General features: G+C 45.7%; 1 protein-coding gene across 4 annotated transcripts in view; it reads left to right on the plus strand.

The window, feature by feature from the left end:
• LOC119961865 (dual 3',5'-cyclic-AMP and -GMP phosphodiesterase 11A-like) overlaps positions 1–26,085 on the plus strand; it is a 536,876-nt gene that overhangs the window by 399,820 nt on the left and 110,971 nt on the right. For all 4 annotated transcript variants that reach the window (XM_038789314.1, XM_038789315.1, XM_038789316.1 and 1 more), the window contains 2 exons: positions 2,643–2,743; positions 20,081–20,158. In XM_038789314.1, the coding sequence (XP_038645242.1) occupies positions 2,643–2,743; positions 20,081–20,158 (179 nt within the window). The remainder of the gene's footprint in view (positions 1–2,642; positions 2,744–20,080; positions 20,159–26,085) is intronic.

Raw genomic sequence — 26,085 nt, forward strand, 5'->3', positions numbered from 1 at the left:
GCTCCTAGTTAAATGCATTGACCAACATGAAGTCCATTTATTATAAATATGAAGGAAACTTGCCACAGAAAGGACAGGATGTTATGGATTACTGAACTTCCCTATCTCCTCCCCAAATGAAAAAGGCATCGGAGAACCCAGTCAGTTCCAGTGGCTCAGGGCAAGACTTTCATTCCCCTTAACCCTACCTCTGAGAACTGCCTGTCAATCAAATGGCTGGCAACGCTCTGATTCCAACAATGCCACCGGGAACAGTGGCCAAAACCAGTCCCAGAGAAAACCGTCGCTGGAGGCGGAGAGAGGAAAGATGGAGGCTGGGATGGTTCTCGGTGGGACCAGCTAGGAGACCCTACTGAGGAAGGTGAGGTAGGTGGGGAGCCTGAGTGCACAGGCTTGGGGGATGAGCAACGGAAACCTGTGGCAAAGGAGCCGGACCTTGGGGAGGGAGTGGGGGGCAGGGGGCCCCATATGATGCACGCTCCTTTCCTAAATGTTGCCCCAGTAATGGGACCTGACATACCTCAAACCTGGCTTCTTCCTCTACTGCTGTGGCAAAGTGGCCATTAATTGGCTACTTTAGACCTTCAATTCGTCAAATGATGGGTGGACAACCTAACATCTCCCCCATTACATGTGGAATTGTGGTGGAGTCGTGGGTCGGTGGACAGGCACTGGGAAAGGCACGCATGGCATCATGCCAAATGTCACACCCCAAGCCTACCTGCCAACCTATACCCAGGGGAGAATAGAATTCGGCCCAAAGTTACAGTGAATAATTTCAAGTCCATGGACACTTTTAGTGATGTGGTAATAGTGAAATTCTTGTCCTGTCAGCGGAATCTTCCGGTTCCGCCAAAGTCGACCGTCACCGTGGATTCCCCGATGGCGACACGGGCGAGGAATGTAAATCAGTATTGACTTTGGAGAGACGAGAGGATCCTCCCGTCAGTTGATGGCAAGCCATCTCTGCCACAGGAAAACTGCAAGAGGTGGAGAATTCTGCCCCAAGTGTTTACTACTGCCAGTCAACAACTCTGGCACTAAATATTAACTGTTACAATAGCAGAGAACCATTTCTTCGGGCTTTAGTTTAAGAAAAGTTTAATTAAAAGTTACTCTTCCTTTCTGACTCCTTTTTCTCTTGCTTACTGCATTCTCAATTTTTCTCTCTTTTTGTATCTGGTTTGACATTGAATTTACCATTTTAAATTGCACAACCTTTTTCTGATCTCACACTGTTTATTTTCCAATACTTTAATCTGATGGATTAAGGAAATTCCCAGTTGTGTGCCCTGTTCGGTCTGAGGGTGTCATGCTTTGTCCATTTTACACTTCCAGCAACTCCTAGGTCAATCTATTGTTGACATTAAACTGGCAGGGGAAAATCTAACTAATAGAAGGCTCTGTCCATTGCTGGTTACAGGAATTTCTAAATTAATAAAAATCAGCTCATCTAGCCAGCAAACTGGCTATGTTAAAGTCAAGACATTTGCAATCAATTTTGGAATATCTTGTTGAACCTATGTTCCATTTTAAACAGCTGGGATTATGTTGCATCCAATATTTGGGGAAAGGTTTAATGTGGGAGTGGGGGAGGGGGGGGGCTGCTAGGGGTCCTGGCTTCACAGGAGACATGTAATTCCAGGACATCCCTATTGTGTTATTCACCCTGGGGTAACACGGACTGCAACACGATGCAGATAAACAATAAAGCATACACCAAACATACGCGTTGGTTCAGTAAGATTTATTGAACTTCAGTAACGAAGCACACAGCTGCCTGTGGGTTTACTCGCTACTACTCTAAGTAAACTAACTCTAACTATCTAGACCAGGCTAGCTCTGATCCACGTGTAGAAGGTGTTGAATGATTTGTACACCCTGACTGTCACTACAGTTGTCACCAGTGGAAAGAGGCAGAGTGCTGATGCCTCGTGTGTTTTATAGTTGGAAGCCCCCCTCTGGTGTTCTGTCTGGTGATTGGTTGTGTTTTGTTCTGTATGTTGATTGGCACACCTGGGTGTCTGTCACTGCCTGCTTTTACCTCATGATGCGCATGGGTGCATATTATGACACTCCCCAATCGTGTGGAACCCCCAGCCAGAGAGCTGACAGCCAATCGAAGACTGGAATCTCCCCATTACCAGCAGCACCACTAGGAGTAATACACTTGTACCTTCACCATGGATCCCTGGTGATAGATCCTTGGTGAAAGGTAAGTGAGAGTGAGAAATGCAGGAAGGAGTATCAGAGGAAAGGAAGAGGGGGATGGGTCTCATCATCATAATCCCGCTCCTCCCAAAACCTTCCTGAAACGATCCCTTGATCTGACCGATCTTCCTACTAGGCCTCAAGCAAACCCTCAAGCAAGACTTCCTGCCCTGGACTTAATTGGGAGAGGAGTCAGAAGGGACCTCACCCTGCGCAGTCCTACCTGATCAAATGGCACATCCATCTCAGACCTCAGCCCTGGGGAGGGGATTGTGTAATGAAGGCGGCATTAAATTCCGTCCACTGGATCGAGTCGCTAAAACAAAGACAATCACTTGAACCAAGTTATAATTAGAATTTTTCTAGTTAGAATTTTTCTTAGTTTCTAATATGTACTTTAATAATATTTTTCTTTTCTTTCTTTCACACAGGGGCACAATATATTTGCAAGTCTATCCTCCAGGGTGTACAGTGACATCATGCAGCTTTTGAAACAGTCAATACTAGCAACTGATCTGACACTCTACTTTGAGTAGGTTTCGATCCACTTTTGTACCTCATATAACAATCACATCTCTGTTAATCTGGAAAAAAATCCCATTGTTCTCCAAGATGCCCTTGCAGAAGTGATAATGTTTATTGATTTCATGGGGTCTTGGGTAGAGCTGCTGGAGAATGCAGCAGGCAGTTGCCTCCTTTTTGTAGCTCATGCAACCTTGATTTCAACCGATGGGTTGCCTTTGAAGCCTTGAAGAAACACAACAGAAATTTAACACCCTTTATTTAGATCAGATGACAGAATCAGTGCTTCCACACAAATCCAAAACTTATTATAATTTCCAGCATTAGGAATGTAAGTAACATTTTGAAATTGTAAAATAACATTAAAAAATATAGAAAAAATATGGATTTTAAAATGGAAATTATAGAGGAACTGTAAGTGTCGATACATTTACAATATTTGGAGGAATATGAATTTCAAATATATTAATCTTGGAAATGAAATTTATTCAATGTAGCAAACGGTGCTTATAAGAGCAATGTTGTTTTATTCTTCCTCTTAATGCTCATGGACACAAGGGGATTGATATTGACTTTGTTTAACAGCCTATTTTACATTGATCCGCATTTCTATTTTCATTGACTGCAATGGAACTGAAAAGTGGAACAGATGTAGTAGCTGCTACTCAGTAACACCTGTTTTACATGGTTACGCAATCAAGATCTGTCCCCTCGATCTGCACACAGATTATTAACTGTTATAGAAATTGCAGTGCGTTGCATTAGATTTTCAGATCTTAAACTCAAACTCTCCTGACTGAAAGATTTCTTTACACAAAGGACACGGAACATGGAATGATTTGTTACAGGGATAGCTCAGACGAGACCATGATGGAAGAATAGAGAAAAAAACGAAACCAAGGGAGAAACAAGACCGAGAAGAGAGCACCGTCATTATCTTTTCATTGCACCAATGAAGAGGCAGTATAGAGACAATGGACCAAATGTCTTTTGTTTTTTTAATAAACTTAGAGGACCCAGTTATTTTTCTTCCAATTAAGGGTCAATTTAGCGTGACCAATCCATTTAACTTGCACATCTTTGGGTTGTGGGGGTGAAACCCACGCAGACACGTGGAGAATGTGCAAACTCCTCATGGACAGTGGCCCAGGGCCAGGTTTGAACCCGGGTCCTCAACGCCGTGAGGCAGCTGTGCTAACCACTGCGCCACCCCTCTCATGTCTTTTGTGGTTTAAATCTCCATCACACATGTGACTGACAGTGTGTTTAACAGTGCTATTATATGATGGCCATTACTTTGTGTCAAGAGTTAAAGGAAAAAATGGAGACGTTTTTACATTACTTTATCCATGGAACCAATTAATACTGATCATCAAATCGTAGAATGATGCAGCCCAGAAAAGCTTCATGCGGCCCATCATGCCTCTGTCAGCTCATTGGCAGAGCGATCCAATTAATTTATTTCTCCTGCTCTTTCCTCGTGGCCCTGTAATCGTTTTCCCTTTTTAAACGTTTTGCTAATAGCACATCAAGCAGTGCATTTCAGATGACAACATATCACTGTCTTTTTAAATAAGTTTCCTCAGTTCATCTCTGGTTATTTGTCAATTACCTGAAATCTGTGTTCTCCTGTTACCGACCCTCTGGCATTGGGAACAGTTTCTCCTTATTTACTCTATCAAAACTATTTGAATTCTTCTTAACCTCCTCTTAGCCTTCTCTGCTCTAAGGACAATAACCCCACCTTTTGCAATCTCTCCACATGACGAAAGCCTCTCACCTTGGTACCATTCTCCTCTGCATTCTCTTTAAAGTATTAACATCCTTCTAAACTGTGGTGTCCAGAACTGAACCATAATACTCTATCTGAGGCCTAACCAGTAATTTTATAAAGGTACAGTATAATGTCCTTGCTTATGTATTCTATTCATCTATTAATAAAGGCAAGGATCTCAAATACCTTTTTAAACATAATATGGGCTGTTAAAAGTAATGGGGGAATGAGTTAAAGAGGATGAAATTGGATTCTGAAAAGGCAAGATTTGGGTTATATGTTGGGTGTCAATATTCCATCAGTCAGCTGAACTAAACTAGTTCTAAACTTATTATGTGGCAATTTTAGATATGAATATTTGTAGCTGACTCCAACCTTTAAAGGCGCTATATTAATGCAAGTTCTTCCCTTCGCACAAATGTGGAATGTATTTTAAATGATGAAATTCACAAGCAAAGCAAACATTTATAAAATTGTGGTTCATTATATGTATTACATGGTTAAAGGTCATCAATATAGGATGTCATTAACACAGAGTAAGTCAGGGACATCTAACAGTGCACTCTTGTAAAATTCAATTGGCTTAACCATAATGGTAGCTTTATTCATTAAACTAAATTCAAAACTCAAAGGTATTCAAATTAAACAAAATATCCAAGTTCGCCCTTAGATATTTTTGGCCAAAATTTTACCAAACCCGGGCTGACATGATTGGAGGTGGAAGGATTGCTAAACTAGAAGGGGAACATGTCAGAATAGAACCCAGACCTGATTCCATTGACAGTCAATTACTTTTTTTATAAATTTAGAGTACCCAAATATTCTTTTTTTCCAATTAAGTGGCAATTTAGTGTGGCCAATCCACCTAACCTGCACATCTTTTGGGTTGTGGGGCTGAAACCCACGCAGACACGGGGAGAATGTGCAAACTCCACTCGGACAGTGACCCAGGGCTGGGATTCGAACCCGGGTCCTCAGCGCCATAGTCCCAGTGCTAACCACTGCACCACTATGCTGCCCTGACAGTCAATTACATACATACGAAATAGGATCAGGCCGTTCAGCCCCTTGAACCTGTTCCGACATTCAATAAGATCAGGGCTGATCTGTTTGTGTTGAGTTCCACATTCCCCATCTAGCCCCAATAAATTTTGATGGTCTTGTCCGACAAGAATCTATCTACTTCTGCCTTAAGAATATTTATTAGCCCCACTTTCACTTCCATCTGAGGCACAGAGTTCCAAAGTCGCACAACTCTCAGAGAAAACTTTCTCCTCATCTCTGTCCTATAAGGGCGACTCCTAATTTTACAACAGTGACCCCTAGTTCTGGCCTCACCCACAAAAATAATTAGCCTTTCAGTATCCACCTTGTCAATACCATTCAATCAAGTCATCCCTCACTCTTCTAGTGGAAACAAGCCCAACCTTTCCAACCTACCCTCATAAGACAACCCACTCATTCCAGATATCAATCTAGTAAACCTCCTCTGAACCACCTCCAATGCATTTACACATTCCTTAAATAATGACACCAAAATTGTGTACAGTATTCGAGATGTGGCCTCACCAGTGCCCTGTCTGACTGAAGCATAACATCCATACTTTTATGTTCAATTCCTGGCTTAAAAAGGATAGCATTCCTTTTTAGCCTTCTTGATTACATGTTGCACTTGCATTCTAATACTCATGCATGAGAATGCCGTGATCCTCTGCATCTCAGCATTCTGCAGTCGTTCTGCATTCAATGAATACTCTGCTTTTCTTATTAGACATAGGCATAGAACATTACAGCACAGAACAGGCCCTTCGGCCCTCGATGTTGTGCCGAGCATTGTCTGAAATCAAGATCAAGCTATTCCACTCCCTGTCATTCTGGTGTGCTCCATGTGCCTATCCAATAACCGCTTGAAAGTTCCTAAGGTGTCCGACTCCACTATCACAGCAGGCAGTTCAATCCACACCCTAACCACTCTCTGAGTAAAGAACCTACCTCGGATATCCCTCTTATATGTCCCACCCCGAACCTTATAGTTATGCCCCCTTGTAACAGCTATATCCACCAGAGGAAATAGTCTCTGAGCGTCCACTCTACCTATCCCCCTCATCATCTTATGAACATCATCTTATTCTTCCTGCCAAAAGGGCAGCACGGTGGCCTAGTGGTTAGCACAACCGCCTCACGGCGCTGAGGTCCCAGGTTCGATCCCGGCTCTGGGTCACTGTCCGTGTGGAGTTTGCATATTCTCCCCGTGGCTGTGTGGGTTTCGCCCCCACAACCCAAAAATGTGCAGAGTAGGTGGATTGGCCACGCTAAATTGCCCCTTAATTGGAAAAAATAATTGGGTAATCTAAATTTATAAAAAAAAAGAAAAAAAAAAAAAAATTCTTCCTGCCAAAGTGATCAACTTGAAGTTTTCCCACATTATACTCCTTCGGCCAGATTTTTGCCCACAGGCTCAATCTATCTATATCTATCTGCAAGGTCCATTGACGCTGGAATCACAAAAGGCGATTGGGTGGAGAATCGCACATGAGCAGAGTCGGACGCCCAACAGAGTGCCATGCTCCAGTGCCTCGACAGTGGCGTCAATGCATTCTACTCACATATGCAGTAAACGCCTTTGGCATATCATTAACGGGCTCGATCTGGTATTCTCCAGAGTTCCACGATGCACCGCATCCGCCAAGAGGAATAAACGATCATGAGGTCATTTGTGGTTTTCAAATCGGGATACAGGCTCTGTGGCTGCTGAGGGGGAGAGAGGAGGTAGGACATGTTCCCAGAGACATGGCATCTGCCAGGGCCTCGGGGAGTGGGGGGGGGGGGGGGGGGGGGGGGGTGAGTAGCGAGGGGCCGAACAGGGGATGGGTCGTGGGATCGGGGTGACCCTCCCGGGACCAGGGTGTCCAGGCACTAACCACCTTTGCTGCAGCCTGCAAGGGAGCCATCTTGCTGCGCACCCCACTGACCACCCACCATGGCCCATGGTTGCGCAGAGAGCCCCCACCCCCAACCCCTCCTTCCACTCCACCTCACCAACGCCTGCCACCCCAACCCTCCCTCCACCCTACCTCCCACCCCACCACCAACCTTTCCCTCCATCCCACCACCCCAACCCCTACCTCCATCTCACCTCCACCCCACCAACCCCCACTCCCAACCCCTCCGTCCACCCCACCTCCACGTCACCACCAAACCTTCCCTCCACCTGGGGTCAAGGAAGTGGGACACGAGAAGGGCCCGCCTTGTCACAAGGTGATTCTGCAAGACACAAGACAGACCACATGATTGGATCACGGGTTGGGGTGGTGGGTGGTGAGGGGGAGGTTGGGTGTTGTGGGGGTGGTGCTGGGGAGATGGGGTGGTGAGAAGGTGATGTGGGGGTGATGAGGGGTGTTGTGGGGGTGATGAGGGGAAGATGGGGTGGTGAGAAGGTGGTGTAAGGGGGAATGGGACTATTTGGCGCCGCCCTTTTGGCGCCGATCATTTGGTGCCGACCTATTAACCTATCATTACATTCCTGGCAATATATTCAATACACAACAAAGGCGCCAAAACTGCTGGGCGCCAAAATAATGAGCGCCAAATCAATTTAGCACCAAAATGGCGGTGTCAAATGATCGGTGCCAAAAGGGCGGCGCCAAAACATACCCGACCCGGTGTAAGGGGTGTTGTGGGGTGGTGTGGGGGAGCTGGGGTGGTGAGAAAGTGGTGTGGGGGTGGCGAGGGGTGGTGTGGGGATGGTGAGGGGTGATGAGAGGTGTTGTGGGAGTGGTGCAGGGGAGCTGGGGTAGTGAGGGGTGTTGTTGGAGTGGTGCGGGGGAGCTGGGGTGGTGGTGAGGGGTGTTGTGGGGGTGGTGTGCCATCGGGACACTGCAACTCAGCGGGAGCTCACCTGGATCCCCAATGCTGACCTCCGCCTCAGCGACTGCCCTCTCTCTGGGCCCACTGACCAGGCAGATCAGGTGCGACTCATGCATGATCTCTCATAGCCCAGTTGAGCTTGCCATTCTGTGCCAGTTTCACTGGGAGTCCTGCTTCCAGGCACAATAAAATATGAGAAGTGGTTGGTGAGGTTTAGCATTGGCAAGGCAGCCATCAGTGCTGAGTGACCAGGGCATCTGCTGTGAAGCACCTGTGCATTTCGCTGCGAATGCTGGTGCCTGGTCATGCCTTCTGCCAGGGTCAGCAATCTCTTCTCCTATTTCGTTGGTGTCTTTAGCGACATTCAAGGCTGTGAGCTTGGTATAACGAGATTAACTCACCTTGTCAGATCATGACACGTCATTGACTGATGTCACAGTGGCACAGTGGTTAGCACAGCTGCCTCACAGCGCCAGGGATCCGGGTTCGATTTCGGCCTTAGGTGACTGTGTGGCATTTGCATGTTCTCCTCGTATCTGCGTGAGTTTCCTCCTACAGTCCAAAGATGTGCAGGTTAGATAGATTGGCCATGCTAAATTGCTCCTTATTGTCCAAAGATATGTAAATTAGGTGGGGTTATGAGGTTACAGGGATAGGGCAAAGGAGTGGACCTAGGTAAGGTGCTCTTTCAGAGGGTCAGTAAAAACTCTATGGGCTGAATGGCCTCCTTTTGCACTGTCGGTATTCTATGGAATCACTTGCAGTACTGCAACCATGTTCATGCAAACACCCTGGGACTGCTAACTTATTCTGTAACTTCCAACCACATCAACCCAGTGGGGCTTGCTGGAGTCTTCCTCCCATTAACTGGGCAAAACATTCCTCCGAGCCCTTGCAACTTCCAGGGAAGTATCGCTAAACCTGGGAGCCACTCTTCCTCTCACTGCAGCTATTCCTTGAAAACCCTTTGTAATAGCTTTGGCTTACCAGCTGGGTATGAAAGAACTAATCTTTATTTACAACGTATTGGGCGCGATCTAACCAAATTGGAATAGAGTTCCGTGACAAGCATGTTTAGCCGGGTGTTTCCCGGCACTCGCAGCACCAAGAAACACCATGCTATCTATCAGGACTCTGTTTCAATTCAGAGCCTCAATGGGCAATGTCCCGCCGAGGTCACATTTAGTCCCGTTCCCTGCTCTGAGGAGCACCACTCGCCGGAACCCCTCAGTGCAAGAAGAGTTTGGAACATGTTGCCCCAATTTCTCAAACCCTGACTCGACCCCCAAACCCCCCCAAGCCCCAACTCACCTATAAGGGAGTTCTCGCCCCCCCCCCCCTCCACTCCGGCATCCCGCTTCACACACAGGGTGCCCCCAAGCCCGATCCCCACTGCAGAAAAAACACCAATCTGGCACCCTGGCAGTGCCCCTGCCACCCGGGCAGTTCCAGGCTGACACCCATGTGGCAGTTCCAGGGTGGCAGGCTGATCGTGCTAATGTGGCACCAGCAGTGCCAGGGTGTCACCCTTCCCAGAGTGCAAGCATCTTGGGGCTTCCAATCCCTTGGGAGACCTCCACAAGTGCTGTTCCGTCTGTTCCCCATTTGTGGGGACCAGCAGTGAACGGTGCTGGGCCAAGATCTCTGAGCAAAGGGGTTAGATCCCAGGGCCTTGGTAGATCAGGGAGCGCATATTAGAGTGAAACTAGCTGTCTTGCTCTAATATGCAGATTTACCAGACAGTGACCCTCCACATGGGTGGGATTCAGATTGCGACATCACTCGAGATTCCCTTAAATCTTGCAAGGTATGGCGAGACGAGTTGATCCTGGAATAGGGATCTCCCAGCATCTACCGGCCATGCCGCCTTTTGAATGCAATGTGGCCGTTTTATTGCGCCCACTACCTGACAGAGTCTTGCAGCTTTGTGGCCGCCAGCCAGCATCCAGAATCGATCTGAGGCAAAAGCCCATGCTTGCTAGGATGAAACTCCACCCTGATCCCCGATTGGTTTCCCCAGGTCATGTGATCCTAATAGCCAATCGCCCCTTAAAGGTGCCAGATGGCACAAACCTCCCCCTTCCCCCACTCCAACAAGTCCTTTTACACAATAATAATAGTTAAACTATACATTCTCCAATAAATATAACATTTAACCCATTCAACCAGTCCATCATAGATTTAGCCCCTCTGGTGGTTTCTGTTGTCTGGTAAAGTGGCATGACCCCACAGAACTGGATGCTTCTACTGGGGTACATTCTACAGAAACCACTGCACTCGTTATCTCCTCAGGTACTGGCAACTCAACCTCATCTGTTTCTGTGGTGACAGCAGACTCTACTGTGACAGGTTGACTCGGTACTTCACTGCTCGGACAATCATCAATATTTCCTGTTGGCAATATGGTTTCAGGTTGTAGTAATGGCTGCTGGGATAACTCTCAACCACGTACATGATCCACATGTTTCCTGACAATCCTATCTTGTACATTCACTTCATAAACAGGAAGTCTTAGCTACAACTCCTGGGACCCAGTTTGGTCCGCTTCCGAAATTTCTGACATACACTGGTTCATCTATTGCAAATGACATTACTGCTTTGCCTGAATCATAGTTTTTCTGCTGATTGCTCTGACTGGCCTCTAACCTCCCAGACAAATTTGAAAACACCAGATCTAGCCTGGTCCTAAGAAGCTGACCCATCAATAATTCCACTGGCAGCAGTCCTGTTGTAGAATGCCGCATTGTCCAGTATCCGAGAAGAAATCAAGATATTCTGGTTTCCGCAGTCACACTTGATTGCTTTTTAAGACCTGCCTTGAAAGTTTGGACTGCTCGTTCAGCCAGTCCATTGGATGCTGGGTAGTTGGTGAAATTCTGAAATTTAGCACTCATGAAGGCCGTTCCATTATCTAACACAATTACTTCAGGTACTTCATGGAATGCAAAACACTGAAACAATTTCTTAACTGTGGCATGTGACATCATAGACTTCATTTTGAACACTTCCATCTACTTCAAATGGGCATCTATCAGGAGCAAAAACATCATGCCCAAAAATGGCCCCCCATAATCAATGTGGACGCGCACCCATGGCTGGCCTAACCATTCACAAGTATACAAAAGGGCTGTAGCAGGAAACCTCTGTTGCAACTGGCACTGATTGCTGTGCTTCACTAACCTCTCAATGTTTGCCATCTATACCAGGCCACCAAACGTAACTCCGGGCGAGCATCTTCATTTTTGACAGACCCAGATGGGCATGATGTAATTCAACCAAGAGCAAATCCCTTTCTGGTACTGGGACGACTTTTGCTCCCCAAAGTATGATGTAATTTTCACAATCTCAGGCAATGGTAGACGATTCGGTGCATCCACATTTGCTATCTGCATTCCAAGCTGGTGTTGGAATGTAGACGTGTATTCTGATAAGATTAATGCCCAACGCTGAATCTTTGCTGATGCAATTCACAGAATAGCCCTGTCTTCCTTAAAAAGACTCAAAAGTGGTTTGTGGGCCGTTGCAATGGTAAAATGCCTTCCGTGCACAGACCGGTGGGACTTCTTTACTCCATGCATGACAGTCAACCCTTTTTCAATCTGAGAATAGCCTTTTTCAGCCTCTGAGAGGGTTCTGGAGACATATCCTGCAGGTCTTTCAGACCCATCATATATTATATGAGATAAAACCGCACTGACGCCATAAGGAGGTGTGTCATAAGTTAACACCAATTTTCACGATAGGTCGAAGTGCTCCAATAAACAAGATGAATGTAGTAACTACTTTACTTTGTTGAAAGTTTCTCTCTGAGACATCCTCCAAACCCAACGCTGGTGCTTCTTCAGTAACACATGTATCTGGGCCATTAATGTTGACAAATTTGGCAGAAAACGTCGATAATAATTCATCATTCCTTAGAAGGACTTAAGCTCAGATGAGTTTCTGGGGACCAGTGCCTCCTTTATTGCTCTAACTTTTCCTCCACTGGGTGCAACCCATGTGCATCTACCCGGTATCCCAGGTAAGCCACTTCATGGCCTGAAAAGTACATTTCTCCTTCTTGAGACAACTCCAGCCTCTTGAAATCTTCTTACCTCCTCTTCCAAGTTAGCTAGGTGCTTGGCTTCCGTCGATCCCCCATCATCCAGCTATACTATTACACCTGGCAATCCTTGCAACAAACTTTCCACCCTTCTCTGGAATATGGCATAAGCTGACGATATGCCAAAAGGCAGCAGATTCGTATACTGAAACAAACCCTCGTGTGTTTTAATTGGAGCATACCTTTGGGAAGCATCATCCAACTCAAGCTGCTGATAAGCATGGCTCAGGTCTAACTTCATATAAGATTCGTCTCTGGCCAGCTTTGCAAACAAATCTTCCATCTTTGGAATGTGTTCCTTGGCTTCCATCTTTGGAATGGGGTACTTGTCTTCTATCTTTGGAATGGGGTACTTGTCTTCTATCTTTGGAATGGGATACTTGTCTTCTATCTTTGGAATGGGGTACTTGTCTTCTATCTTTGGAATGGGATACTTGTCTTCTATCTTTGCAATGGGTTACTTGTCTCCTATCTTTGGATTGGGATACTTGTCTTGTATCTTTGGAATGGAGTCCCCACAGAAGCAGACGGTTTGTCTGGTCTTATCACAGGGACTATGGGGATGTCCATTCTGCAAACTAGAGGGATAGATGATTCCCAGTTCTTCTAACCTTTTCAGTTCTGTCCCCACCTTTTCTATCAAGGCATAAGGCACGGGCCTGGCCCTGAAAAACTGTGGGCTTCCTCTGGGTCTATGTGAATCTTGGCCTGCAGATCCTTAACTTTTCCTAGCTCATCACAAAATACATATTTGTACTTGTTTATTAATTTGCGTGGACCCCCTTCTTTTATTTGAAAAATGTCTGTCCAATTTAATTTAATTTCTTTGAGCCAGTCGCAGGCCAGTAGACTTGCTCCTCGGCCTGATACAACTATTAGTGGGAGTTGGGCAGATTGCTGCTGACACCTCACTGGGATGGTGGGATGATTTTGATGGCCTGTCCTGTATAGGATGCCAATTTTGCTGATGTGTTCCTTAAACCCAAAGGCCCACAATTACCTGTACATGTGTTCCCTATTATGGTAGCGAGATGTCTACTTCCATCCATATAGGTTTACCATTAACCAAAAGCACCACTGTGATGGGAGTTACATTACCCGCTTTCACATTGTTGAGTGAATGAACATTCAGATCATTTGTAGGGAAATCTTCTACTCTGTGAACTTGCAATATGATACCGCCTTTAGCGCTGAGCAGGCTTGGCTTGCTATTATACTGGTGCCTCAAGTGCCCCTTCTTGTGGTATGAATAGCAATCTGCTTCCTTATATCTGCAAGCTTCTGGGGAGTAATTACTGCCACACCGGTAACACTCTGCTTGACCCTGCTCCATATGTTTCCATTTAAAACTTTCCTTTTGGCACCACTGCAGATTCAGCTTCCTGCCCTAACTGATGAACTGCGCCACCATTTTACATGCCTTGCAGTTCCGGTGCACCCTTCTCAGTGCTCTCCACTGCTAGTACTATCTTTTTTAAATTGACATCTGTCTTTGCTAACAGCTATCTCTGAATGGCCTCATTATTGACTTCACAAACTAGGCGATCTATCAGCATATCATTCAGGGTGGTTCCATGGTTACATTGTTCTGCAATTTTCCTTAACTTCATAATGTAGGTTGCAATGGTTGGCAATCGGCTGGAGAATCCATTTTTACGCTGGAATCGGGGGCAGTGCTGTTTTTCTGATGCTCTGCCCCCTCAAAAAATACTGCATGCCATCAGGACGGCCTCAGGATGTCACCTGAGGCCCTCCCCCGATGCTCCGTCCCGATGGGCCCAGATATAATGAGATTTCACAAGACATTGCAATTTGGAACCTGCCCACAATGGGTGGACACAGACTCGCAAAGTTAAGTGAGTTTAAAAACTCACTTAATTCTGCCTTCACCAGATTGAACCGGCTCCCAGGATCTAACGACCCTCACCGAAGAGACCTTAGCTTGGTGCCTTTGAGCACTGGTCCCCACAAATGGGGACCAAGCAGAATGGCACTTGGGCCGTTTCCTAGGTGATCGGAGGCCCCCAGGTGGCTGGTATCCAGGCAGGGTGGCAGCCTGGCACTGCTGTTGCCACCTGGAACCTTGGCAGTGCCAGCATGGTACCCTGGCAGCACCACCTGTGTGCCCAAGTGGCACTGCCAGGGTGCAAGGCTGGCAGTGCCAAGGTGCCCAGGTTAGATCGTACAGCTAATGTTTATTTGCAACATACTTTTTACAGAGTCTTGTAACCTTGTGGCTTCCAGTCTGTGTCCAGAATCGATCTGAGGTAATAGCCTGCACTTGCTAGGATGAATCCCTATCCTGGTCCCTGATTAGTTTCCTTGGGTCATGTGGCCATCTTAAAGGGGCCACCCTTGTTTAGTGTTCATTCATTATGTTTTTCTGTGAGATATTTTTAAACTGAGTGCTGCTTATGTCTTTAAATATGGTGCCTGCTTTTCAGTGGCTGGGACTTCCCCACTCGTACCTAACCACCATCACACATTATTGGCCACCTCCCATGCCCGTCAGCCTTTAATTAGATGAAAGCAGCAAAATCTGCTCCCAAGTCCTGACTCCCACCCAAGCTGTCATGCAACCCAATTTGAGCCCCGATGTCTGGAATCTTCTGGTCACGTTCAGCCCTTTGAGTCAGTTTGGCTTATCCCTAGCCATGTACAAAGAGATGTCATATACAGTTGTGTTTCAATTTTCATGTCCCAATATGTTTTTTTTAATAAGATTAATTTTCTCCTCACCCAAATTCCTTGCTGGCATACAGTTTCTTGATACACTGTCCTCGGATAACCATCCACATATTTCTAAACATCATGTGCGGGATTCTGTGATCCTGAGGCTAATTGTTGACACCGTCGGAAACTCCATCATGTTTCCCAATGCATCAACATGGCCTCAGGATCAGCAATTCTGTCCCGTAGAGGGGGCCAGCACGGCACTGGAGCGACCCTCGCCGTTCCAGCTGCTGATCCCGGCGTCAACTGGGCGCCGCGGGGGTCTGCGCATGCGCAGTGGCACTGGCGCCAACGTGCGCATGCGCAGTTGCTCCCTTCTCTGCGCTGGCCCCGCGCAACATGGCCAAGGGCGCGGAAGAAAGGAGACCCCCAGCCCGAGAGTGCGGCCCGCCGATCGGTGTGCCCCGATCGCAGGCCAGGCCACAACAGAGCCCCCCCCCCCCCCCCCCGGGGTCGGACCCCCCCTCCCCCCACAGGCCGCCCCCGGACCCTTCCACGCTGAGGTCCCGCCAGCTGAGAGCAGGTTAGAACGGCGCCAGCGGGACTCGGGTTTTTTGTTGCAGCCGCTTGGGGGGGGGGCCCGTAGAGCTGCCCCCGGCCGGCGCCGTGCCGAACCCGCTGGCACCAATGGTGTCAATTCTCCGAATCGTGTCCCAGCATCGGGGCGGCGTGGCATGATTCACGCCGGTCGTGGCGATTCTCCGGCCCGGCCCTGGGCTGAGAGAATCCCGCCACATATTCTGATTTCAGGTATGGATGCCAATATTTGAAAAACAGGCATGGAATGTCTGCTTCTCCAGTACTACACTAATTATCACCAGGTTGACTGGCTTTTTCTGATTGAGTATCTAAACAAAGGTTACACATGTGTGAAACTAGACCCAATTATACTTAACCGAATGTAAAATAAATCCATTCATGCATGGACATATACTTCTGATATGCTCACATACTTTTTTTTCTTAATTTAGAGTACCCAATTATTTATTTTTTTCCAATTTAGCGTGGCCAATCCACTTAACCTACCCATCTTTGTGTTGTGGGGTGAAACCCACGCAGACACAGGGAGAATGTGCAAACTGCACACGTACAGTGACCCAGGGCCAGGATACGAACCCGAGTCCTCAGCGCCATAGTCCCAGTGCTAACCACTGCAACACATGCCGCTCTCACAGTCTTTTTTTAAAGCTCAGGTCTATACTGATTTATGTAAAATCTACCTACTCTCATTAATTCACTGGAAGCCAATTCAGAACAGCACTGCTAAATGCACTGCTATCACTCTTGAAGCTAATATTATAGACATTAACTCAACAGTAAATGTGCCAGTAAAGAACAGCCAGGTTTTTGTGGCAACAGAGAATACTCACTGACTGATTTTATGGGAGAGTTACTTGTTCAGACCGTTTGATTACTTTTCCAGATGTGGTCTAATAAGGTTCATTTGTATATAGAGTTTTTTTTTTAAGCGGTCACATTATTTAATCTTAAAGTAATCGAATACACGGAATCAATTTATGTTTGGCCTGAGGAGTAACAAAACAATTTTCATTTGCGAGAGTGATAATTTCAAGCAGATTCCTCTAGAGAAATGGATTAAACTGCAACTTTAACTTCAAAGGTTTATATTTTTTATAGACGGATTATCAATATGAAGTCTGCAAATATTCCCATTGTTTTTATGGTTCAAAAATTCTAAGTAAGCATCACCGGAGGCCATAACAGAAGTACCAAGGGATCATTGCAACTTGTTTTGCCAATATCCATAAAATTAATTTATAAGCTTTGCATTATTAAAAAGTGAGCTGGCCATACTTTGGCTGCAGAAGGCTTTTGATGCAGTACTATATGTGACTCTTTTTAAATAAACTAAAGGCAATGATTATCAAGGTTTAGCCATGGTTGTTAACTAGTAACTAGCTAAAAGGATGGAAGCAAAGAGAGTTGTAAGGGGTGCTCGGTCAAAATAAGGGAAAAACTAAGTAGTATGCCTCCCCTGTCCTAGCTACTTGATCTGTGCGGGAACCATTTCTGTTCCAGTCCAATTTGGTCACAATAGGTGACCAATTTGCTGGCAATGAAAAGTAATTACATTTGCAAATGCCACCAAGGTAGATGGGGTTAAGTGAAGACTCTGGATTCAAGAGGAAAGAATCATTCTAGGTCATGAAAATGAAAGCTTAAAAGATTTGCAGTTGGGTTGATAAGTGCAAATTAAGTTCAATATGGATCAAAGCAAGTTTTGAAAGTAAAAACAGAAGGGATCCTTTGTCAGTTGGGTAGCGCTTCTTGGGATTGAAACGGATTAACTCCAGTAGGGTAGATGTCAGCGGTAAGGATAATTGGTGCACTGTGAAACAGGCTGCTGATTCACTCGCAGCCAATCTCACTCATGGTGTCGACCAATTTCTTCCAGGCTGTGACAGAAACATAAAGAAACTCAGGGATATTAATTGAAGTATCTCTCAGCATGTCAAAACAAACAGAATGTTGAATTCGATAGCCACATCTTTCAAGGATATGTGAAAGCAGCTTCATCAAACCATAGTGAAGTGCCTTCATCAAACCATAGTGATGGCACATCCATTTCTGATCAGTGACATAAAGGCACTATCTAAGCCCTAGAGACAGTGCAAAGGAGAGCAGCACGATTGATCCCTGGCATGAGAGTGATGAGTTGTGAAGGAACAATTTGAAAAACCAGAGCCTTCCAGCTTTGAAAATGGATATCCAGAGGAATAAAATGCTTAATGAGATAGACCCTAAACAATACGTTCAGATGCTACAAGGCAAAATGGTATAAACTCCAACTTGTGAATGGGAAATGTGGGGCAGGTGTCGTAAAGTTTTTTTATACAGTGGATAATCGCCATATGGATGTGTAGCTCACAGGAGTAGTAAGGTCAATTAACTGATAATCAATATATTGATGGGTTGTGGGGAATAATAGGAAAGTCAATTAACTGAACCCATTTAACCAATAATTGTGTGCTGTATTAGAAGGATTATAAAGCGGGTAATGGAGAAAAGTGAGATAAAATAAGTTGAAAGGCCTCTTTCAATTCAATCAACATAGTTTTAATTGATGATTGAAGTCTAAACACTGGCTTTTTTTCTTGGTCTAAACCTTGTCTGGAAAAAATCAAACTGATCAGAAACCAAAAATTTGGTTAATTTTATTGAACATATTTCTAAAAGCAACTGTTTAATTGTTGAAGTCTAGTAATGGTTTACTGCTTGAACAAAAAATGGTATTGAAGTCCCACACTGCTGAAAATTGCAAACTTGTCCCTGCACAGTTTTCTGCTATGGTAGTGTTTGTCCAGCCGGAACTAATTACAGCAGAATCAGCCTGGCAGTGTAATCCCAAGACAATTCCCTCTAAAATCCACCTCGGTTAAAATGATCCTTGCATAAAGCTCCGATTACTGCCACATGTCATTCATTAGCATGAACAGGCATTCTACCTATTAGCATGCGTTTCCCTCAAAGAGAAGAAAGACTATATTTGAATTGAGTGTTTTTTTGCTGTGGTATAGTCAAGAGAGCGGCATGTTTGGTTTAAATTTTGTTTTGATTCCTATTTATGCAGGATTTATTCTACATTCTGTTTGTTTTGTGTATCAATGTGTATATAAAAAAGGCACCAATTAACTTTCATCAGTGCCAACTGGGAACAAAGATTCTCAACTCCCCAGACAGCATTTGAAACAGCCACAGAGTAAGAGGATTTGAATCCGCCTGAACAAAATTTGTTTCTTTTCTCATTTGTAATATGGACAGAGTGCAACTTTAATTTTCAATTTACCATTGAACATCTGTTTATGTTCCAACTTTAGGTGACTGTCTATGTCAAGTTTGCACATTATCCCCATCTCTGCATGGCTTTTCTCCGGGTGATCCTGTTTCCTCCCACGGTCCAAGGATGTGCAGGTTAGGTGGATTGGCCATTCCAAATTGTCCCTTAGTGTCCAAAGGTTAGGTTGGCTTATGGGGTTACAGGGGGCGGGATTCTCTCAGCCCGGGGCCGGGCTGGAGAATCCCTGCGACCAGTGCGAATCGCGCCACGCCGCCCCGACGCCGGCACGTGATTCTCTGCAGAGTGGAGAATGGACGCCAGCGTGGTTGGCACGCCGCCAGTCGGGGGCTGCTCTACGTAGCCGGCCCGCCGATTCTCGGCCTGGGATGGGCCGAGCGGCCGTTGTGAAAACGGCGAGTCCTGCCGGCACCATCCACACATGCTCTCAGCCGGCGGGAACTTGGCGTGGAAGGGTCGGGGGGCGGCCTGTGGGGGGAAAGGGGGATCCAACCCCGGGGGGGGGGGGGGGGGGGGGGGGCGCCGGTGTGGCCTAGCCCGCAATTGGGGCCCACCGATCGCCGGGCTAGCCTCTCTGGCTGGGGACCTCGTTTCTTCCACGCCGGCCCCTGCAGTCCTGCGCCATGTTGTATCGGGGCCGGCACGTTGAAGGAAGGCACTGCACATGCGCGCCTTGTCGCTGGCGCCACTGCGCATGCGCGGATCCCGCGGCTCCCAGTTCATGCCGGGATCAGCAGCTGGAGCGGTGAGAACCGCTCTAGTGCTGTGCTGGCTCCTTTTGCAGGCCAGAATTAGTCGTGGGGTTGGCCCGTTCATGCCGTTGTAAAACGCGACGGCGTTTACGGCGGCATGGCCATTCTGCCACTGGATTAGAGAATCCCGCCCAGGGAGAGGGCGGTGGAATGGGCCTAGATAGGGTGTTCTTTCAGAGGGTCGGTGTAGACTCAATGGGCCCAACTGTCCTGTTGGGCTTCTGTGATTCTATGACGAATATAATGTCTAGAAATAATCTAATAATCTAAAATTTACACACTACGACAATTTTCTTTTCCAGGCGAAGAATGAAATTTTTTGAACTCGTTAATTCAGGAGAGCACAACTGGAATGTAAAGGATCAACGAGAAATGCTCAGGTCAAGAGATTTATATTTCATTGCCTGGTAATAAATGCCAAAAAAGTTGAAATTGTCACATAGCAAAGAGATTGCATGGGCGAGAAATTGGGCTGTAAAGCGCCTGTTCTTTCAGTGCGAACATGGGCTCCTAACACGCAATGGGTTTTGAGGTATGCACGTACGATTACAACAAGAAGTGTGAGGTTCAATCTTGGTAAAGGGGCTTGTGTATGTGCTCCTAATGATTGCCAGCAGCATAGAGAGTTTGAACGTCATGGTGTCAATTTGATGCCAACGTTGCAATTTTGAATAGTCTGCTTCCTGCCATAACTTTGCAAAGTTGAACAGAAGTTAAATTGAAAGTAGACCCTCACACCCACCTCTCCAGCACTAATTAAAGAGATCATTAAGTACTTACAGATCAGTTATTTTTCTGTCTGCTGATGCAATTATATATGTTTGGAACTTTCCTATACTTGCCTGAAGTATAAATACTCTACACAGAGTGGTCTGACTGGTGTTGATGTACATAATTTGCTGATTTTGAAGTTTGTACTAAAACAAATTGTTTCCATACTTTAGTGGCCTAGTAGGGCTTTCTTTGTAACTTAAGCAGAGCTGGGAGAATGAAGAGAATCACACGGACCAGGGCAATCTGCTGGAATAAGAAAGAGGGGCTTTTTACAGTAACTTCACTGAAGCTTACTTGTGACAAGCGATTACTATTATTATAGTAGGGGGAAAAGTGCTGTCAGCAGGAGGCTGTGTCCCCATACCTCAACTTCAGCAAGGACTAATGTCCGGGGTGCTTCCACTTTACAAAAGAGCTCATGACTAAAATACCAACTGCTGCAGCCTCAAATGCAACATCAAAATAGGGCAAGGACAGCATTTCCTGTGGCTGGCAAGGTGATATGATCCTGCTGGGGATGTTTAAAGAGAAATCCTAACACCCAACCATCAATCAACCAGCAGAACTATACCACAAGATTTCATGTTTTTAGTTGGGAGTCGGGTCTGGAGAGGGGTTGTCAGATTATGGGCCTGGGAATGTGGGGCATGTGATTGGGAATCAGACCTGAAAGGAAAGAGGGGGGGTGGAAAACGGAACTTCCGAGTTGGACCTTGGGGTAGGACTCTGGAGTTGGGGGGATGATAGGGGATTTTCCTGGGAAGGTTTTGGGGTGGTGAGAGTCCCATGAGAGCCAGGGGAGTTGGAGAGACCCATGGGGGTTGGAGGGTGTAGTATTGGAAGGGTGGTGTGTGTCCCACTGCGGCTGGGGTTTGGGGCTATAACCGTTGGGGGGGGGGGGGGGGGGGGGGGTTGTGGGGGTATCGCTCTGGATCTGTGCAATAGTTATCCAGAAGCTAGAAATGGTTTTTAATTCTTCTAACTTTTTCTGGGCAACTATTGATGTAACACAGTCTGAAGTTTGCAATTTAAGTGATATTTTCAGATGTTCCCAGTGCAGGGCAATTGCCCAAAAGAAGCTTGAGCTTCCCAAGCAATTGCTGTGCAAACCTTACCAGGGATCCTCTGGGGGTGGGATGTTCCTGAACAAATCTTTAGGGTACATCCCCCCCCCCCCCCCTCACCCCCCAGTTCTACTGCCCTGGAACTCAGATGTTAAGGCTCTATCGTTCATAATTACAGGTACCAATGCTATGAACTATGTTCCACTTTTTACCCCCCACCCCCAAGAATTCCTTTTTATATTACAATAGTCTTGAAGTTACATTCACTTCTCAAGAGACCAACTCAAAGGTATGTCACAGCCCTCCGGAATTCACTTTAATTCTCCTCAGTGTTCCAGCTCTTCCCAGAGGTAAGGTTCTATGGGATCTTACCATTAACTTTTTGGTTGTGTGACCCCCCCATTTTTTCTTTATGAACCACATGGCTCTGGTTGCTTCAGCTCCTTGTTCTGGTTGCAAGCAGCTACCCAACTGCTTTCCAATTTCTTTCTAGGCTAATTCTGCTGACTGCCTTCTGCCACAAAGCTCTTTGAGGACGTTGTAAATGTTTTCAACTAGCTCCAAGCTGGAATAAACCTTCCAGCTGGTTTTCCCTCACTGAATCCAAATATGAGATAGATCCTTACCCACATTCCACAGTGAATGGCGAAGTTAGTATTTTCTCTGCTTAAAATGTAGGCTCCAGTTGACTCCATCTGCTGTTGGCTTCCTCAATCTGGTGAGATAAAGTCTACACCAAAGCAAAGCTGCAACTGGATCTGTCTGCTCCTAAACTGAACTACTTCTTTATGTCAGTAAATAAATGAAAATACCATCCCCACAGCCTGTCTTTATGACAATAAGGCATGCTTTGAGATGTTTTGAAGCAGAAATGTAAATATATTATTATATCTATCATTCTATCTTTTGATTCTGTAGGCCATATAACTAATTTATATTGCCAATGGAGTTTTTTTAAATTTTATTTTAAAAATTCTTTTCTAAAATAAATTTAGAGTACCCAATTCATTTTTTCCAATTAAGGGGCAATTTAGCATGGCCAATTCACCTACCCTGCACATCTTTGGGGTGTGGGGGGGTGAAACCCACGCAAACACGGGGAGAATGTGCAAACTCCACACGGACAGTGGCCCAGAGCCGCGATCGAACCTGGGACCCCGGCGCCGTGCGGCAGCAGTATTTCCAATGGAGTTTGCGACCCTTTTTCCAGATCCCCTGGATTCACGAAGAAACACCATGTTTACAACACTACTTACAGCTTCCTTTCAGCAACATACATAATTTAAATCTTTTATTGAAGTAAGGATGGGCCTTCTGGCTCTATTATATTATTAACTCTGTTAACACTGTTAACTCTGACCTTGAACATAAACATAAGAGTGTGATCAACTGCAAGCTTATTTGAATTGCATTTACATCAGAATCATTACCATTTTCTCGATCAGGGTTTTCCATTTATAGTAGGTTTAACACTTTAATTCCTAAAACTAAAATGTATTCTAAAACATATAAACCATGAACCATATTTTTACAACACTAGGCAACAGTTGCTGTGAACGTTTATGCTACTGTGTGGCAGGGTTATTTGCTCATACGCCTGTCCGGAACTCATGTGCACAGCATGCCTACAATGATAACCATGCTTCCTTAAGGAACATTATGGAGCACACCATTTGCATTCTTAAATTGTCTGTTGCCTGGGGTGCTCGGGAGGAGCCTGGTAGTACTCAGCTGAGTATGTATCACGATTTATGTACTGTGCCGCACAACCTGGCCATTAACAGGAAGTGTAGGAACACAAAGTGGAAGGGAGGCTACATCATCGGCAGCCACTTTCTCCCCATACCCTACACAATCGATTAGTGATATGAGTAACCTCAACGGCACTTTCTATTCACCAAGTCCCAAACTTCTTCTCTATCATTGAAATTCACAGCGTCCCTCTTTCTGGCAGCACAAAGATTCTAAAAAACAAAGAAAAGGCACTAATCCAATTCTACAATTCAATCATGATATAATACATGAAAAACTAATCACCCTTAGTGTGTTTTTTCTTTGACTATCCCAGAGCTCCAATGAGGTGCTTCCCCAGAACCTGCTGCATGGGTGATGAAAGGCTGCTGACCTTCAGTTGAAGAGACTGCAGGTGGTTTTGAAGGGCAACCTTCAGCAACTCTGAGCCTAGAGGATTGGCTTCAGATTTTACCACCTCAGTTTTCTATCAATAGTCTGAGCTGACTGTCAGGGGCGGGAGGAGAAATGTTACCATTTTGAGAAAGTACAGCAGGATTGTGTTCCAATACCATTCTCCCAGGGCAGCAACTCAGCAGTCCAATTGTTATTGAAGCCCCTTTGAACAGTGGTATCTGCAACCATAATGGCAGCTGCCTGAGCTTAAACTGCTGCACTCAGACCTTGCTGGAAGCTTTTTGTGCTGCAATAGAAGCTGTGACATTGGCCAGCCGACACTACATCTTCGTGGGGTCCACAGTCATCCTGATTGAAGTGGCCACTCACTCCATGTTAGACAACTCCATCTTGTACAAAGCCCTGTGTCAAGTTGGTGCTGGGCTCCTCCTTGGTATTGAGAACAATCTTTCTGACAAGCTTCCCAGTATACCAGCACGGTAGCATTGTGGATAGCGCAATTGCTGCACAACTCCAGGGTCCCAGGTTCGATTCCGGCTTGGGTCACCGTCTGTGCGGAGTTTGACATCCTCCCCGTCTGTGCGTGGGTTTCCTCCGGATGCTCCGGTTCCTCCCACAGTCCAAAGATGTGCAGGTTTGGTGGATTGGCCATGATAAATTGCCCTTAGTGACCAAAATTGCCCTTAGTGTTGGGTGGGGTTACTGGGTTATGGGGATAGGGTGGAGGTGTCGACCTTGGGTAGGGTGCTCTTTCCAAGAGCCAGTGCAGAATCGATGGGCCGAATGGCCTCCTTCTGCACTGTACATTCTATGATACCAGGCATGTTGTTACATACCACAGCCTTCTTCTGAAGCCTAGCCCATCCCTATTCTACTCCTCTGCAGAATTTGGGTGTTATTTCACCCTCCACTGATTTGGCAGTTACATCCTCGCTCCTGCACACTTATGCATGGTGTTTCCCATGCAGACTCGTCTTCTTTCCGATATGCAAATATATGCACCGTCAGTCCCTAAGTTGGTGCCTGTGAGAGTAAGATTGAGTACTGATCCATCTTCATCTTCACTGTCATACTCCTCCACATTTGATTGGAAAGGTTCCAATTCTTGGTTATCTGAAATACAAAAGGGCTCTGGTGAGGGAAGAGGAGTAAGGAAGGAGAGTGTGCTTACACCGCCTACATCTTGTGAGTCAGAAGAGATAGTGGGCCATTGGTGAAGTGGAAGGAGAAGGAAGTTTGTTTATGTGGATTTCCTCATCATTGGTCCTTGTGATTTCCTTTCCCATGATCCCGAGCAGCATGTACTTCATGGAAGTCAAAGTGTGCGTAGTCTCCTCCAGTTCTTTCCTGCTGTCTGTTATTATTTGGCAGCTTATCCTTCATGACTGAGAGAAATACATCAGTTCTTTCCATAACTATCTGAGTAAGAAAAGGGTAACTAAAACTAGTGTTGGGCCTCCAGAAAGGAAGTCTGGGGAATTGACATTGGAAAAGAAAGAAATGGCAGATCAGGTATTTTGTGTCTGCCTTCATGGTAGAGGACTTAGAGGTTCTTGAAAATCAAGAGATGATAGGGAGGGATGAACTTAATCCAATCACCATCACTGGAGAAAGGATGCTGAGAAAACTATTAGACCTAAAGGTTGACAAGTGCCAGCACCAGATGGCCTGCATCCTAGGGCCTTAAAATAAAATGCAGCACAAGCAACAGATGCATTGTTTATAATGTTCCAAAATTCCTTAAGTTCTGGAAATGTTCCAGCGAATTGGAAAATAGTTAATGTAACACCTTTATTCAAGATAGGAGGGACGCAGAAAACAGGAAACCATAGGCTAGTTAACCTAACATCTGCCAAAGGGAAAGGAGGAAAATCCATTATTAAAGAAGTTACAGACGATATTTAAATAATCACGATCTGACCAGGCAGAGCCAACATGTCTTTCTGAAAGAGAAAGAGATGTTGATGAAGCTATATTCAAGGTGGATAAAGGGGAACAGTAGATGTGGTCACTGATGTGGTGTACTTGGATTTCCAAAAGGCACTTAAAGGTTACTACACAAGATCAGGGCACATGCTGTAGGAGATAACAGCTTCATGGATAAAAGATTGTCAGCTGACAGGAAGCAAAGGCTAGAGGTAAATTAGTCTTTTCTAGATTGGCAAGCTGTACCTGGTGGAGTGCCACAAGGATCACTGCTGGGTCCTCAACTGTTTACAACCTATATCAACAACTTGAATGAAGGGAGTGAATGAATGGCAGCTAAATCTGCCGATGGCACCAAGATAAGTAGGAAAGTAAATTGTCAAGAACAGGGAGAG

This window comes from Scyliorhinus canicula, chromosome 2 (genome assembly GCF_902713615.1).
Source record: "Scyliorhinus canicula chromosome 2, sScyCan1.1, whole genome shotgun sequence".
Taxonomy (NCBI): Eukaryota; Metazoa; Chordata; class Chondrichthyes; order Carcharhiniformes; family Scyliorhinidae; genus Scyliorhinus; species Scyliorhinus canicula.